Here is a 16,091-nt window from a genome sequence, read left to right on the forward strand (position 1 = left end):
TTTTAAATATTTTTGACAATACTTAAACCTAATTTTTAAATTTTTCTCTTATTTTATGTAAACAACATGTTTTAATTTATTTTTACTCAGCCTTAGGATGAAGGATTTCGTATCATTTTATGAAGAAAATCAATAATTTCATTGACAGAAACTAGCTATATTTTGTCAAGTAAGGTTTACCAAATATTCTATGTTTTGTGTGCCTGTGGTATACCTTTAGGTTCACCTACTTCCCATAGGGACGCATATAGTGGTACTTACCGGGGTCGGCCTAGCTGCTCTCTATCATGTCTTAATATTGGTGACTAAGCACTTTTCTGTAAAATGTAACCAAACTGTTGAGATGTTTTTCTTTTCTCAGTACTTCTAAAGACAAATTGCCATAGAGGGGAAAAAGAGACTCACAAGATTTTGGCAGATAAATTTTTTATCTCCAAAAGTCATAAGTACAAAATGGAGTGACAAAGATTTTCACATTTTGTGCATTTCTTTGGTCACCTTTCAGCAGTTGGATAAATTATTCTTCACTTATGATTTTTGTGTGAACCTCCCGGCTCTTCACCCGGAGCTTGTTGACCTGGGACTCAGCAATGTCAGCCCGTTCCTCGGCCTCCTCCAGCTCGTGCTGGATCTTGCGGAATTTGGAGAGGTTGACATTGGATTGTTCCTCCTGTGAATGGAAATCCATTTATGAGGAAGAAAAGTTCAGAATTTTTCAGAAATTCAATGGCTCTTGACTTTCCTTTTTACTTAAAAATGAATCACTCTAGCAGATCTTTTAAGAAACCTAGAGAAGTGCTCTTGAATTTGTATTTTTATTTTTTTGCATTAGCTTCTTGAACTCGTGGATAACAAGGAAGGACAGGTGACATTTGTATCTGAACTTTTAGAACAGCAAAACATCCTGGAGCTACTACTAAATATCCCAGGTGTCCAGCTTTGTTTTTTTTTTTGTTTCGTTTTGTGTTGTGTTGTTTTTCAGAATCCTGAGAATGGAACCAAACCTTTTAAGAATGCAAGTATGCAACCAAACCTTTTAAGAATGCAAGTATGCAATCTATACCAAACCAAACCATTAGGCTTGAATATAAGTTATTGCCATGTGAATATAAATTATTGCCGCTTAAGTTTAGAAACTAAGCAAGAAGTTTGTTTCTTAAAATAGTCTGAGCTGTCTCTGATTATACTCAAATATATAGCAGAGAATTTGAACAGGTCAGTTCTAGTGTAGTCTCTGGTAATCATTCTTATTTAAAAGTCTCAGTGAGAACCTCTAAAATGTGGCATTCAAATTTAGAACAGACATAAAGCTTAGAATCATTAAATAGTATAGCTTGAGAAAAAACCTCAGCTTTTCCTCTTACAGATGAGGAAAGCAGGAACTGAAGAAAGATTAAGCAATTTGTCCAAGGTATGGACAGTTGTGTGTATGTGTGTGTGCGCACGCGTGCATGTGTGTCCGCATACACACATGTGTTTGTTTTCTCTCCCTCCCTCATTCCCCTCCATCCCCATCTTTCTCTCTCTCTTACCTTAGATGTCAGGGGTAAAATAAAATCCCTCAATGAACAGAGGAACTCATTTGTGATATATAACTATGCATATTTATATGTAGGAAATTGATACTATTTGATTATTAGTCCAGATGAATCATGGGATAGGGAAATGAGATAAAGTGGAGTGTTAAGAATCTACTGATTTGAACATAACCAAGACCTTCTGAGTTTCAGAATCTTATATTTAATGATTTACTTGACATGTTCACTTGTGTATATATGGTATTATGTATCTAAAACAGAATTCCTGTTTCCCTCTTGCCCTGCAAATCTGTTCTTCCCTTTGTTCCCCACTTAAGTGTTACATCATCCACTTCATTACTCAAATCATAAACTTGATAAATTACTCTTAATTGCCTTCTTTCATCTCCCAAGTGCAACCTACTAGCAATCTTGTAGTTTCTACCTCCAAAATATGTCCTGAATCTCTCCACTTCTCTCTGTTCCACTTTCTTTTCCAAGCCACAGAACTAACCCGAAAAGCTTCCTAACATGTCTCTCTGCACCCACTTGTGTTACCCAATAACCCATTCTTTACATAGTAGCCCGAATACTCTCTTTAAAAAATATAGATCAGGTAATGACTGACCCACATTAAAACCCTCCCTGGCTTCCCAGTACCTTACTGTACTGAGAATAAAATCCAGACTTCTTACCATGGCCTGGAAGACCCTATGAGCTGCCTCCTGCCTGGCTTTCCAGCCCCAGCTGTGGTATTTGCCTCCTTTTTTTTGTCTGCTTCTTGAGCCAGACTCTTTTCCACTCAAAAGCTTTGCCTTTGCTCTTCCCCATCTCTAGAACATCTTCTCCTGGCTTGTCAGGCGGTTGGTTTTACCTTAGCTTTGGACCTCCATGTAGTCATTTGTTTTCCTTTGATCCTTCCTCAATTTACTCATCTTTTCTTTTGTTGCTTTAACTAAACTGGCCTGGTCATGTCTGAGAAAAATCACCCCAAGGGGTTGTGAACTCACCGCTTCCTCAGCTTGTCTCTTGTAGGCTTTCACCTTTGCTTGCAGTTTGTCCACCAGGTCCTGGAGCCTGAGAATATTCTTGCGGTCTTCCTCAGTCTGAAATAATATTACCAGGAGTAAGTTTCTTGAAAGTACAAATATCACATTTTGTCATACATACGGCTTTTAATCCCATGTAGACTAAAGTGAAAACCTAGACAGGCCATTTTCCTTACTTGGTAACTGAGTTCCTTCACTTTTCTCTCATGTTTGCGTAGACCCTTGACGGCTTCAACATTGCGCTTCTGTTCACTTTCAACTTCACCTTCAAGTTCACGAACCTACAAGAAGATGGACATTTTAAGGACATTCACTTGACGAATTTTTACTTCTTCATATGACACACATACTTCTTTTACTCTGCTTTGTATGTAGCTTTTAATGCCCTAGTTCAGTTTTCCTTATTATAAGCTTTTGGGCATGACGGAATAGCTCTCCCTCATCTAGGTATGCCCCACATCATCTAGTAGTGCTAGGTATTCAGAATCATGCGTTGGATTGGAATGAGATAGGAATACACGCTGATTAGGAGACCCACCCTGGCCTCCAGTTTCTGGATCTGCTTCTTCCCGCCCTTCAGGGCCAGCTGCTCAGCCTCATCCAGACGGTGCTGCAGGTCCTTCACTGTCTGTTCCAGGTTCTTCTTCATCCGCTCCAGATGGGCACTGGTGTCCTGCTCCTTCTTCAGCTCCTCAGCCATCATGGCAGCCTAATTAGCAGTAAAACAGAATGGGTTAAGACAGCTAAGACAGCAAATTAAGATTCAAGTTTGACCACCACTGTGTTACCCTTCACTCACATCAGTGATGGCCTTCTTGGCCTTCTCTTCTGCATTGCGGGCTTCCTGGACAATGTCTTCCATCTCTCCCTGGATTTGGGAAATGTCTGTCTCCAGCTTCTTCTTGGTGTTGATCAGGCTGGTGTTCTGTTTAAAATGTGAAATTTAGAAATATTAGGCACATGAGAGAAAAATTAGGAAGCCTGATATTCTAATGAACCCATAAACTAATTAACTAAATGAATTCATTAATATTCCTCCTTGTTTCATAAATTATCTAAGTTGACATATGTCTAAAAGACAATCAACTATGGATGTTATAGTTCAGATAAACAAAAATATAGATAATCAAAAAGTAAAATATTTTAAACTTTATCCCTTGTGAGGTCTTATAAATAGATTTCTTAATAGTACCAAGATTTCAGCAAGAATGTCATTTTCATACCCTTATATTTTTTACTATTCTGTTATTACATGCACCTGGGTGTGCAGGAGCTGAACACGCTCACTGGCATCCAGGAGCTCCTGTTCTGCGATTTTCCTGCTCCTCTCTGTCTGCTCCAGAGTGGCCCGCAGCTCCTCGATCTCAGCCTGCAGCAAGTTGGCTCTGCGCTCCACCATGGCCAGCTGCTCCTTCAGGTCCTCCTGGGTCCGGAGAGCGTCATCCAGGTGGAGCTGGGTATCCTGTGAAACAAACCGTCATTGAAACACCATGTATTCGGGGTTGTAGGCACCCCAATTGTCCTGGGACCATCTCTTAGACATATTTACCTTGAGGATGCCTTGGGTGTTCCTGTAGTTCCTCAGAGCCTCGGCAGCCATGCGGTTGGCATGGTTCAGCTGGATTTCCATTTCATTGAGGTCTCCCTCCATCTTCTTCTTGAGCCTGATGGCATCATTCCTGCTCCTGATCTCAGCATCCAGCGTGCTCTGCATGGACTCCACGATTCTAATGTGGTTTCTCTTCAGCTGGTCAATTTCCTCATCTTTTTCAGCAATTTTCCTATCGATCTCAGACTTGACTTGGTTCAACTCAAGCTGGATGCGCAGGATCTTTCCCTCTTCATGTTCAAGAGATGCCTTAATGACAGCAAGAGGTGACATTAGTAGGGTAATGGAAGTGTGTAGTATTCTAGAGATAAGAATGATTTATCCTTCATGAAACCTTATTTATAAATAGATTTCTAAATAGTCGTAAGATTTAAGCAAGAGTGTCATTTTCATGCCCTTGCATTTTTTTACTATTCTCTAACACACACACAGTTTCTGCCTTTGTGCTGCCATCATACATTTTTATTTTATTATAGAAATTTCTACAAATTATTGAACGTTATTATTGGTTTTATATGCTTCTATCTCCCTAGGTAAGTTGTGTCCTTGGAAACAGGGCCTTTAACTGATTCATCTTTGTTTGTTCAGTGTCTAGCACAGTTCTTGACATATGGTTATGTTGGTTGTATGCATGGTCAGTTCTCCATTCTCATCCCTAGTACATGGAGCAAAAAATATTTTTCGTTTCTCTTGATTCACCATTCCTTGCATTTAATAGAGCCCAATTCCTCTTGTAATTGTTTTAGAGTATGCAATAAAATGCTTACCTCTGCCTCCTCTAAAGCAGCCTGAAGTTCAGACTTTTCTTGCTCAACTTGCTTCTTTACTTTTTCCAGTTCATGGATACGCTTTCCTCCTTCTGCAATCTGTTCGGTGAGATCAGAAATCTCCTCTATTGGTGAACAAAAAATATAGAAATTTGTTCATCGATGGAAAAGAGTCTTTCAAATCTTTTATTGTTAAAGAAAAGGTAAAATGTGCTCACGTTGCAAATTCTTGTTTTCCCGCTTCAAGGTTTCAAGTTGGTCTAAGGATTCCTCATAAGCATTCTTAATCTTGAATAGTTCTGTGCTGAGGGAGCGGGACTCCTTTTGAGAAGCTTCAAGTTCAGCATGAGTTTCTTCACACTTCTGTTTCCATTCTGCCAGGATCTGAAGGTCAAGGAATGGACAAGAAATTTAGTGGAGAAAATTTGATGAGATAAAAACCATCTATTCTAGCAACTCTGAGTTGAGGTGTTCTGGGACTGAAAAAAAAAATTACAAGTGAGAAGAATAGAAACCACAGCAGCACCTCCCCTCTCCACAGACAGCTGCTGATGGGTCGAGAGCCACTGAGGACAGCCCTCAGATGGTTTGAATTGGGCACACTGAAGGCAGTAGGCTATTGTTAATTCTATGTTGAAAGTTGAAGCAAAAACTGGAGAAAATACCTTATCGAAGTTCCTTTGCTTTTTGTCCAGGGCGGCACAGGCAGCATTTGTCCTCTCAACATCAATCATGAGGTCCTCAACTTCATTCTGGAGCCTCTGCTTCGTCTTCTCAAGGGAAGCACATTTGGCATTCACAGCTTCTACATGTTCCTCAGCATCCTGCAGACGCTGAGCCAGCTTCTTCCTAAAAAGTGAAATATGGACAATAAAAGTGAATGGCTGTCAACTGAATTGGGTGTTTCAAAGTGAGTACAAGAGAGTGAATTCCACAATCAGACTTCTTTAATACTTTGCTTCTCAAGCTTGTTTTGTAGGTCCAGTTCTATATTAACGCATTCCCATTATCCTACCACCAAATACTGAAAACAACTCTAATTTTGGTATTGCCATACTTCATAGAGTGGCTTTAAGGCCATCCATGACAAGCATGAGCTAACATTTTACCCTTCCAGGTAGCTGTCTTATTCCTCTTCTGTCGAATATTAATATCTACCTTGAATTACTGCTTTGTATGTCTGTGTCTCCATATAATTTTAATCCCCAGAGGGAGAGTCTGTACCGTACTGATCTTTGTATTCTTGTAGGCTGTCCAACATATTAAGGGCTCAAATGTTGGATACATTGAATTCAAATGAAATATATTTGATTTTGTCTGTCTAATTATGTCCCTTATTTGTGCTAGCTTTTAATTAATCCGTAAATAATAAAGAAGCCTTCCCACATCGATATAAATTTTGCATTGAGAACTCCTCTCAGAATCTCTTCTAAGGCATCTACCAAAACATTAATTCCAACAACAAGGCTGTATATGGTCCCAGAATGTTTTTTCCCTAGTTTTTCATATGTTTTGGGAGCAAGGAAACTGTTTGCCCTTATAGTTCCATTTTAACTAAGTCTGGAACATACTTGGCCTCCTCCAGCTCCTCTGTGCGCTGGATGGCGTCTGTCTCGTATTTGGTCCTCCACTGGGCAACCTCACTGTTGGCCTTGGACATTCCCCTCTGCAGCTCAGCCTTGGCTTCCTGCTCCTCCTCATACTGTTCCCGCAGCAGGTCACAGTCGTGGCGGGAGGACTGCAGGGCGTGTGCCAGGGCACTCTTGGCCTGAGAACATAGAGGTTGGTGACTTAATTTTATATATTTAAAGTGATGTTTGATTCCTGATCTCCTATAGGCCACCAGAAGAAAGTCTGTAAAAGTAAGTGAAAAACAAACAACTACAAGAACAATAATGACAAGAACGACAACAACAAGTGGAACTTACCTTTATCTCCTCTTCAAGTTGCCTTTTCAGTTCCTCAATCTGTTGTGTAAAAGCTTGTTTGCCCCTCGAGAGCTGGGAAACTAATGAATCCTTTTCATCTAGCTGGCGTGAAAATTCACCTATAAAAGACCCAGGTCCGGAAAACTCAACCTTACTTTGGAAATTAAAACTCTAAAATAAAAACTTGAGCAGGGAAAGGGAGCCAAGTCTGAAACTCAATGGAGGGCATGGGTGACAACAAACCACCAACATCCGCTTTAACCCTGATAAGCAAATCCATGTAAAAATTAGAAGCATGGAGAAATTTGAGGCAGATTACATGTTTGTGTACGGCACAAAAGATTTCAAGAGATATTTATGATTATTTGATCATAGTCAGAATTGACGAAGAAACGTGAAAAAAGTGTAAATCAAGCCAACAAAATATTCCAGTACTTTTTATTTTATGTAAGGCAATAATGTTGACTAATTTGCCTTCCATTGAAAGTTGGTTGAAACAAAGGATTTATACTGTGGAAAATAAGAGACTTTGGGCAATTTCTTCTGTAAGTAGAAGTGATAGTCAAAAGAAATTCTGGAAGGATTTTTATATTAAGAAATGATTAAGTGGTCTCCCATCCCCAGAATGAATTGGTTTCTGGATAAAATGGCATTTACACATGTCTTTAATTTTTTAAGCACCATAATGCAGAAAATACACTACATTATGTTAGAAAGGTAGAAAAACTTTTCCACACAATTTTTAAACTAGTTATTTTGAACTTTATCTCTTTGGCATTTAATAAGAATTATCTTTTTTTTTTTAAACACCACTGAGTTAGGAGGAATAAACATGTATTGAGGAAGAGAAACTACAAGGAACATTTTGACTCCTTGAGGATATAGTTTTTCTTTTTCATGAAGTGTACTGACCACCTTTTAACAAAAATAAAAAAAACGTATTCTGAACTTTGTTATAGAAAGAACGTACTTGAATACCAAAGATGTAGAGTGATTTTCCAACACTTTAACCTGCCTGTTACTTTAATAGCCTAAATTACCCATAAAACAATTTCCATCTTGTTATCTGTACTTGGGGAGATAGAACTTTGGTAGAAAGTTGGACAGGTCAGTAGGAGGAGGAATAAATGCAGAAACTTTCCAATTTCTCTAATCAAAAATCTACAAATCTTGAATACTTCTCAGTTGGGTTGTGGTCTTGAATATTTCCCTACTTAACCATGTTAGTTACCAGTAATTGGCAAGACTTCAGGAAAAAGACTGGAGTAAACATTCTTGGACAAGTCGCTTCATCACTACCATAATCCGCTGTCTTTAAAATGGGGATAGTATTACACAGACTAATGAGGAAAATAAAGTAACACATAGCTTGCGACAGCATTTTGAAAAGTGAAAAGAGGTACTGTAAGGATACACTTTGTTTTTGATAACTTTCTGATTAAAGCCAAATCTTCCTTAAAGTCTTCAAAACTAAAAGGGCCTGATTCTATTTCTCTCTCTCTCTATAGATATATGTGTGTATATATATATCTTTCATATATATACACATATATTTCTCTCATATATATGAAAGAAAGCAACCTCATGCCGGTGGTCAATAATGTTTTCATATTAGTGGGGATCTCCCAGGGAGGTAGTGTATGACCTCAAGTAACTAAATGCAGAGTTTCTCAGCAGATCGCACATGCAGGGTGAATTCGTCATTCAAAGTCAGTACTGGTAAATGGCCCACCTGATTCTGCCTGCAGGCGCGCTCTCTGCGCTGTGAGGTCATTGATCAGCCGCTGCTGCTCCTCTTCCTTGGTCTTAATTTCACTCAGTTGATCTTCTAGAGCGCGGCACATCTTTTCAAGGTTTCCCTGCATTCAAAAAGTGGTACAAGGCATCTCAAGTCAGTAGTTGGACCAAAGAAAGTTTCAGTAATCTAACCCATAGAAGCTGCAGTACTCATTTATTTTGAGAAGAAACTATCTTTACAAACAAAACTAGCAAAGGTCTTAGATTGTGATGGAAAGACTAATACATAGTCCAAGCATACTGCCACTGAATTGCTAATCTAACTACTTTACTAAATTGTACTATCCGTGATATGAATAAAAGGGCACCTGATTTAGTTCATGAGATGTTTTTGAGGTACAAATCATATTTGTGCTAAAGGGAAAAACAAAAAAAACAAATAATGCATGTGAAGTATTGATTGTACCTTGGCTTTGGAGACGGTCTCCATGTTACCAGCAAGGTCATCAATCTCCATCTTCATCTCACTCTTCTCCTTCTCCAGCTTCTGCTTCACCCGCTGCAGGTTGTCAATCTGCTCCCCAAGCTCGGCCACACTGTCTGCGTGCTTCTTCCTCAGGGTGGCCGCTGTGGCTTCATGCTGCAGGGTGGCCTCCTCCAGGTCCCTGCGCATTTTCTGGAACTCAGCCTCCCGCTTCTTGTTCATCTCAATCTGGGCTGAAGTGGCCCCACCGGCTTCTTCCAGCCTCTCACTGATCTCCTCCAGTTCCCGGGAGAGGTCAGAGCGCTGCTTCTCTGCTTTGGCCCGGGAGGCCCTCTCTGCCTCGATTTCCTCCTCCAGTTCCTCAATACGGGCCTGGAAATGGTGAAAAATATTAATATAAACTCAACTTCTTGGTGTCAGTAACTTTTTGATGTTGAATTAGCCTGGTGAAAATCATTTAACGTACTTGTAACTCCTTGATTTTCTTCTGCAGCTGCATACCAAGGGCTTGTTCATCTTCAATCTTGCTTTGCAGACTGCTCATTTCAAACTCTTTCCTATTAGAAAAGCACTTTATGTCAGTCTCAGAAATATTAAGAGTAATTTCCCCCACAAAACTCTTGTCCTGAAACTGCTTACTTTTTAAGCTTCTCATCAAGTTGTTGTTTGTCATTTTCTATATCCATTGTGGATTCTTGAGCCAATTTTAGGTCTCCCTCTAGTTTTCTCTTTGCTCTTTCTAGATCCATCCGGATTTTCTTTTCTTGTTCCAAAGATCCTTCAAGCTAAAAGTTAATAATCCATGAATATGGTTCTCAGAAGGGTACCACCTTTTGTCCCAGATTAAATTTTTCAGCATTATATCTATTCAGCGAACTATTTTTTCTATGAATTAGGCAGATTTGTCCCATTGATTCCATTCTTCTTGGTATTTACCTAGTCGAAAGAGTCATCGTTTAAAAGGTAAAATGTGCCTCTTTGTCACATTGTTAAAATAAGTTACTAGTGAGACATTATGCTTTCTGCATCTCCCCACTAGAATCCAATACTTTTCCAGCTGGGATGGACACCATGCTAATACTTCCAAACCATGACTTTTTTAATGTCTCCCTTACTCAGGCATTTTCAGTGGGTTCTTCATCTTCCACATTCCTAATTCTGAGTGTCCTTTGTTTCTGTGAGAGAAAACCTTATTGATCATTACAACTTCTTTGCTGTTGCTATGCTGCCTGCTTAAAACACCCACCCTCTTCTGTAACTGCACATAGCCACTTGTCTTTCAAGCCCAGCTAAAGACCTGCTTTGCTTATATAGCTTTTCTTTGTGAACACGTTAAGCTTCCTTTCCCTCAATTCTTTTACCCATATTGTCTATTATTCACAATTAACTTTCTTTATTGATTTTAACAACTTTCTTGTGTGTACATCTTAGTCCTTGTAATAGGGATGGTATTCCATATTCCTCATTCATAGGAGGTACTTGATAAATACTCACTACATCATAAAAACACAAACTCACGCTTACTTAGTTTGTTACAAAAGTTTTTAAAAATCATTTTTATATAATGTTAAGCTTACGTCATCCACTTGTTGTTCAAGTTTGATTTTAGCTTTGGTCAGGGTGTTGACTTTGTCCTCCTCTGCCTGCAGGTCATCCAGGGTCTGCTGGTGGGCCTCCTGGAGAGCCTTCTTCTCCTTGGTCAGCTTAGCGATGGTTTCGTCCAGACCTGCCATCTCTTCTGTGAGGTTTTTCACCTACAAAGGTGAAGAAAGCAGCTTAGTTGTTCTAAAGCAGCTTAGTTGGGTGGCAGAACCTCTATACAGTATTGTAGAATATGATTGATACCTTGTTCTCTGTGGCATGTTTCTCCTTCTCAACCTTGGCCAGTGTCAGCTCAAGGTCATCAATGTCTTTCTTGAGTTCTGAACATTCATCCTCCAGTTTTCTCTTCTTGGCTGTCAGCTCAGCATTGATCTCTTCCTCATCCTCAGCTCTCTCTGTCACCTCTTTGATTTTGGCCTCTAGCTGGATTTTGGTTTTGATCAGCTGGTCACACCTTTCCTCTGCATCAGCCAAGCTGTCAGCTTCCTGAGAAGAGGCAATAGATACTTATAAATTTTAGTTTCCTAGACATTTTCAGATTTTATTAATATTTTGAAACCAAACAAGTGAATTGTTTTAAGGCTTCAGGTTAATTTTTATTAGCTTTCTACCATTCAGCAAATAGTTATTGGGCACTTATGAGTCTGGATAAAAAAAGGAACTTAAGTCATGGTTCCTGGTGAAATTATGTTACAATTATATTTGCTATAACATATATAATGTGTTGCTATATAATTTCAGGTCAGCCAATTTTCTTTTTTTAATATTTATTTTCAGGAGCATTCAATATATGAAAAACCAATAGACAGAAGGATTGGGTTTCTAGCAGGTTGCTAGGAGAGAGGGGTACTATCAGAAAAGTGCCTTAAAAGGAAGAAGTGTCATCCAGTGACAGAGTAGCTTGGAACTAAAGGAACACCTGGAAGCACCAAAGGGAATGGAACATGTTCAAGGTGATGCTTAGAGAAGTAGCAAGCATATTTCTCATGAGAAGAAATAGAGTTGGGATAAACTGTGAGGGACGGACCATGTCTCTCATTCAAACTTACATCCCTGTCTGGAACTTCACCCAGTATTTATTAGTGGATAGTTGATAGAATATTGTTAAACAGAGGCTATATAATACTATCCTCAAAGGAGAGGAGTATTCTTGGATAGATTATCTCCTGTTTCTTGAAGGCATGATGAACCACTCCTCAGTGTGGAAAACCCCGATCTGTACAAAGTACAGGAAAGTCACAGTGCCAACCTAGGTATTCGCAATTCATCATTCTTTAGATTTTCTAAATATGTGTCCCAAACTTGTAGGCGCAATGGGACTAGTCCATTCCCTTTCTGAATTCAGAGAACTGGGAGGGTAACTTTTAATGTTTCTGCTGTTGGTTTTGGGGGCAGCAATTGAACTGTCTTGTTATTTGGGTTACAAAAATGGGTTAGGTAGTGGCTCTTGAGCAAGTATTTCTCCCCAAGCCTCTGGATAGTTACTGGGACATTAGAATGAGAATAGCAACCCTATCTCTCATACTTTGCATAAAAATAGGCATTATCTATGGAAGACATTGCCATTATCCTTACCAGAAAGCATTGCCATTATTCTTGCCATAATCTTACTCTTTCAGGTACTAAAAAGTTTCTAAAAATAAAGTTGAGCAGAAAGTTGCTCCGGGATTGTAGATACAAAATTCAGAATATTGATTTCAAGTTAATGCGTTTTCATAAAAATCTCCTTCCTCTTCACTGACAATATTTTTCTTTTTCACAGCTCTTACTTGCATTTTTCAGTAGGGAGAATTTAGGGAACAAAGCTCACTTTATTTCCTGTTCACATTCTGCTATGGAAAACAACAAAGGGGAAGGAAAAATGCTTTTATTTTTCCCTTCTTGACAGCAAAGAATCCTGCCGCAGTGATTTTTAGTAATATTGTGTATGGAATTTCATAGAACATTCTAAGGAGTTGTGGATTATTAAAGATTCATAACCTGTCCCTTATTTAGTGGAATCTAGACCTCTCCTTAGTGACCACTGAGCTGAAGTTTTAGCATCAGATTGCAGGAAATGACTTCTGGATACTCACAGCTTGAACTTGGAGTTGCAAGTCATTTTTTTCTTGCATCAGAGCAACCATTTTTTCTTCCAGCTCTTTTCTTTTGGCCTCAGCTTTTGCAAGGCTTTCTTTCGTTTTCTCAAATTCTTCCTTCATGTTGGCCATCTCCTTCTCTGTCTCTGCACTCTTAAGGAGGGGTTTGATCTTGAAATACAGCTTCATCCAGGGCCAGTGCTTCACATTCATGAAGGCACGGACATTGTACTGGATGCAGAAGATGGACTCTCTGTCATAGGAACAGAAATGTTCCAATCAGATTATAATAAGAAGCAGAATTAAAAGGCCTAGGATGATGAGGTTAAGTAAAGAATTCTTTACTTAATACCTTCTTTCCACCATTTTCTGGTACTCCACTCTTGCCAAGAACCCTCTACACATGGCCTGGGTTCGGGTAATCAGCTGGGCCAGCTTCTCATCTCGCATCTCCTCTAGGAGCCCCAGAAGACCAGCTTTGAAAAAGACCTATGTGTGGGAAGAATTTCAGATCAGAAAATTTACATAAAATTCAAAGGGACAGGAATAACATCAGGTAGGATTTACAGAATATTACCTTGGTGTGCCCAAATTTATACTGGGTGTGGTCAACATCAATGGACCCAAGGAGCTTCTCAGAAGCCTTCTTGCTATCGATGAATTGTCCTTCAGGGATAGCACTTGCATTTAATACCTTGTATCTGTTTAAGCCAGGCAAAAAAAAAAGATATGGCTGTTGTCACAGACAAGAAACCTTCCTGTCTGGCTATAGAAACAACATAGCCACTGGGTAATCTGAAATAAACAAGAACTCATATCTACCCCTTTATCTATCCTCTGTATATTCAAAAGACTTCAGATTTTTCTTATGTCAATATGAAGTTTGTTAAGTGAGTTTATCTTCTCTTCAATTTTAAGAGGAGGTATAAAGGGTTCTTTCATTGAAAAATGTTAAAGAAGTAATAAAAACCTTAAAATAATATACAGCAAAAATGTCTGACCTCTGTTTGAAGTCTGCATAAAGGATTCTGCTTGGGAATCCTTTCCTACAGATGCGGATGCCTTCCAGCACCCCGTTACACCTCAGCTGGTGCAGGACAAGCTCATGCTCCATGGCACCTAAAAGAATGAATCCACATGCCATACGTCCTGGTCTATTGCACACACGCTGGAGCTTGTCTGGATATCAGAAATGTCTTACCAGGAGTTTTAGTTTCATTGGGGATGATGCACCGCACAAAGTGGGGGTGAGTGCTCCTCAAGTTGGTCATCAGCTTATTCAAATTCTCCTGTGGAACCATGTGAGTTTACATTTTTAAAAGTGTACTCTTTTCTACATTCATATTTATAGACATAATCACTGTGATCTATGACACTGGTTTAATTCTTATGAATAGTATCCAGATGAAAATTTTCAAAGAGTTATCTCTGGAATTTCCACATTCCCAATATGTCCTCCTATTTTCTGTTGGTGTTCATTAGAAACATAGATTTCTACTAGCTGTTGAAGTGACTGTTCACTGCTGTTGAATTTCCTAGTATATGTTTTAAATTCACTATGACACTCTAAATACATGGAAATACTCTACCCATTCTCTTTTTGCCTAGATACATGGTCTGATTTTACTACTAATCAATGCCTTCCTCTCATTCTCCCACTTTTTTCTTTTTCTTTTCTTCTTCTTTTTTTTTTTTCTTCTGAGACAGAGTCTTGCTCTGTTGCCCAGGCTGGAGTACAGTGGTGCAATCTTGACTCACTGCAACCTCTGCCTCTCGGGTTCAAGCAATTCTCCTGCCTCAGCCTCCTGAGTAGCTGGGATTACAGGCACACGCCACCACCCCCAGCTAATTTTTGTATTTTTGGTAGAGATGGGGTTTCACCATGTTGGCCAGGCTGGTCTGGAACTCCTGACCTCAAGTGATCCACCCGCCTCAGCCTCCGAAAGTGCTGGGATTACAGGCATGAGCCATGGCGCCCGGTCACACTGACTTCTTTCTTTACCTGACTTTCACTTGTATCTGTGTGTCTATCACATGCTTATTCTTTGCCATAGATACAGAGCTGTGTCCTTCTGCTTATTCCACAGAAAGTGGCCTTTATTAATGCCTATTCTGGGAATTGGTAGAAAACTGACAGCCATGTTACCAAGCATGTAAAGTTTTCCATCTTTTGGAAATCCTGGTTTTTCCAAATATCTACAGCATCAGTTATTAGAGATGGAATCAGAAATGGGATTGCCAAAAGAAAAATAGACTTTCCCTTTTTTCCTTGAGATGGAGTATTGCTTTGTCGCCCAGGCTAGAGTGCAGTGACATGATCTCAACTCACTGCATCCTCCGTCTCCTGGGTTCAAGCGATTCTCATGCCTCAGCCCCCTAAGTAGCTGGGATTACAGGCGTGCACCACCATGCCCGGCTAATTTTTGTATTTGTAGTAGAGACGGGGTTTCATCATGTTGGCCAGGCTAGTCTCAAACTCCTGGCCTCAAGTGATCTGCCTGCCTTGGCTTCTGAAATTGCTGGGATTACAGGCATGAGCAACTGTACTTGGCCGTATTTTTTTTTCAAGTGCTATTTTTTTAATCACATCTGGTTTCTTATTTCCTTCTTTTGACGGGGGCTCCAATTCCTACCACTGTTCTATCTTTAGCTTTCAAAATCTACTCATTTCTGTTCTATACCAATATATCTTTAAGCACCTAAATCACTTGGAGGCTCCCAAAGCCTCAAGCAAATCTCAGCTTTACTTAATCCTATCCCAGTGGAGTCTTTTAAGTGTTAAATGACCTCATTCTCAGGCCCCAGAATTGAATTTTGCTGTCTGATACTGACTTCTGCAATTCACTTTCATCTCCCCTGACTCCTGTGTCTTCTGAATAGTGAGGTGTGTCTTCCAAACTATCCCCAAGCTCCCTAAAACTCAGTTTTACCACTACCAGCTGAACTATCTCATTGAGTCACATCCAGTTCTAGAATCCTTGAAAGATTAGTTTTTCCCCCACACCACAGAGTACATTTAATATCCTAAATCTAATTAGACAGAGAAAATGAAGTTTGTACCCTGAAGAGAGCAGACACGGTCTGGAAAGAAGAACCCTTCTTCTTACCACCTTTCTTTCCACCAGCCTCTAAGGGGAAAAAAAAGAAGCAATCATAGGACCGCCTTTCTCTGGTTATGGTTTTTGTTGTTTGTTTTGTCTTTTTTTTTTTTTTTTTCCCTGAGACACTGGAGTGCAGTGGTGTGATCTCGGCTCACTGCAACCTCCACCTCCCGGGTTCAGGTGATTCTCCTGCCTCAGCCTCCTGAGTAGCTGGGATTA

At 39.6% G+C, this 16,091-nt stretch overlaps 1 protein-coding gene across 1 annotated transcript in view; it reads right to left on the minus strand.

Moving 5' to 3' along the window:
* Nucleotides 1-409: 409 nt before the first annotated feature.
* Nucleotides 410-16,091, minus strand: part of MYH1 (myosin, heavy chain 1, skeletal muscle, adult) — a 26,516-nt gene continuing 10,834 nt past the window's right edge. The window contains exons 17-40 of the mRNA XM_011973169.1: nt 15,832-15,899; nt 13,973-14,060; nt 13,773-13,890; nt 13,349-13,472; nt 13,124-13,260; nt 12,769-13,024; nt 10,937-11,179; nt 10,669-10,845; nt 9,731-9,876; nt 9,558-9,648; nt 9,074-9,463; nt 8,603-8,729; nt 6,871-6,989; nt 6,514-6,710; nt 5,608-5,791; nt 5,161-5,326; nt 4,943-5,067; nt 4,116-4,424; nt 3,825-4,028; nt 3,366-3,491; nt 3,105-3,275; nt 2,743-2,847; nt 2,528-2,623; nt 410-670 (exon numbers count right to left, since the gene is read on the minus strand). Coding sequence (XP_011828559.1) covers nt 518-670; nt 2,528-2,623; nt 2,743-2,847; nt 3,105-3,275; nt 3,366-3,491; nt 3,825-4,028; nt 4,116-4,424; nt 4,943-5,067; nt 5,161-5,326; nt 5,608-5,791; nt 6,514-6,710; nt 6,871-6,989; nt 8,603-8,729; nt 9,074-9,463; nt 9,558-9,648; nt 9,731-9,876; nt 10,669-10,845; nt 10,937-11,179; nt 12,769-13,024; nt 13,124-13,260; nt 13,349-13,472; nt 13,773-13,890; nt 13,973-14,060; nt 15,832-15,899 — 3,920 coding nt within the window. The 3' untranslated portion in view covers nt 410-517. The remainder of the gene's footprint in view (nt 671-2,527; nt 2,624-2,742; nt 2,848-3,104; nt 3,276-3,365; nt 3,492-3,824; nt 4,029-4,115; nt 4,425-4,942; nt 5,068-5,160; nt 5,327-5,607; nt 5,792-6,513; nt 6,711-6,870; nt 6,990-8,602; nt 8,730-9,073; nt 9,464-9,557; nt 9,649-9,730; nt 9,877-10,668; nt 10,846-10,936; nt 11,180-12,768; nt 13,025-13,123; nt 13,261-13,348; nt 13,473-13,772; nt 13,891-13,972; nt 14,061-15,831; nt 15,900-16,091) is intronic.

The sequence above is a fragment of the Mandrillus leucophaeus genome, unplaced genomic scaffold, assembly GCF_000951045.1.
Source record: "Mandrillus leucophaeus isolate KB7577 unplaced genomic scaffold, Mleu.le_1.0 Scaffold135, whole genome shotgun sequence".
NCBI lineage: Eukaryota > Metazoa > Chordata > Mammalia > Primates > Cercopithecidae > Mandrillus > Mandrillus leucophaeus.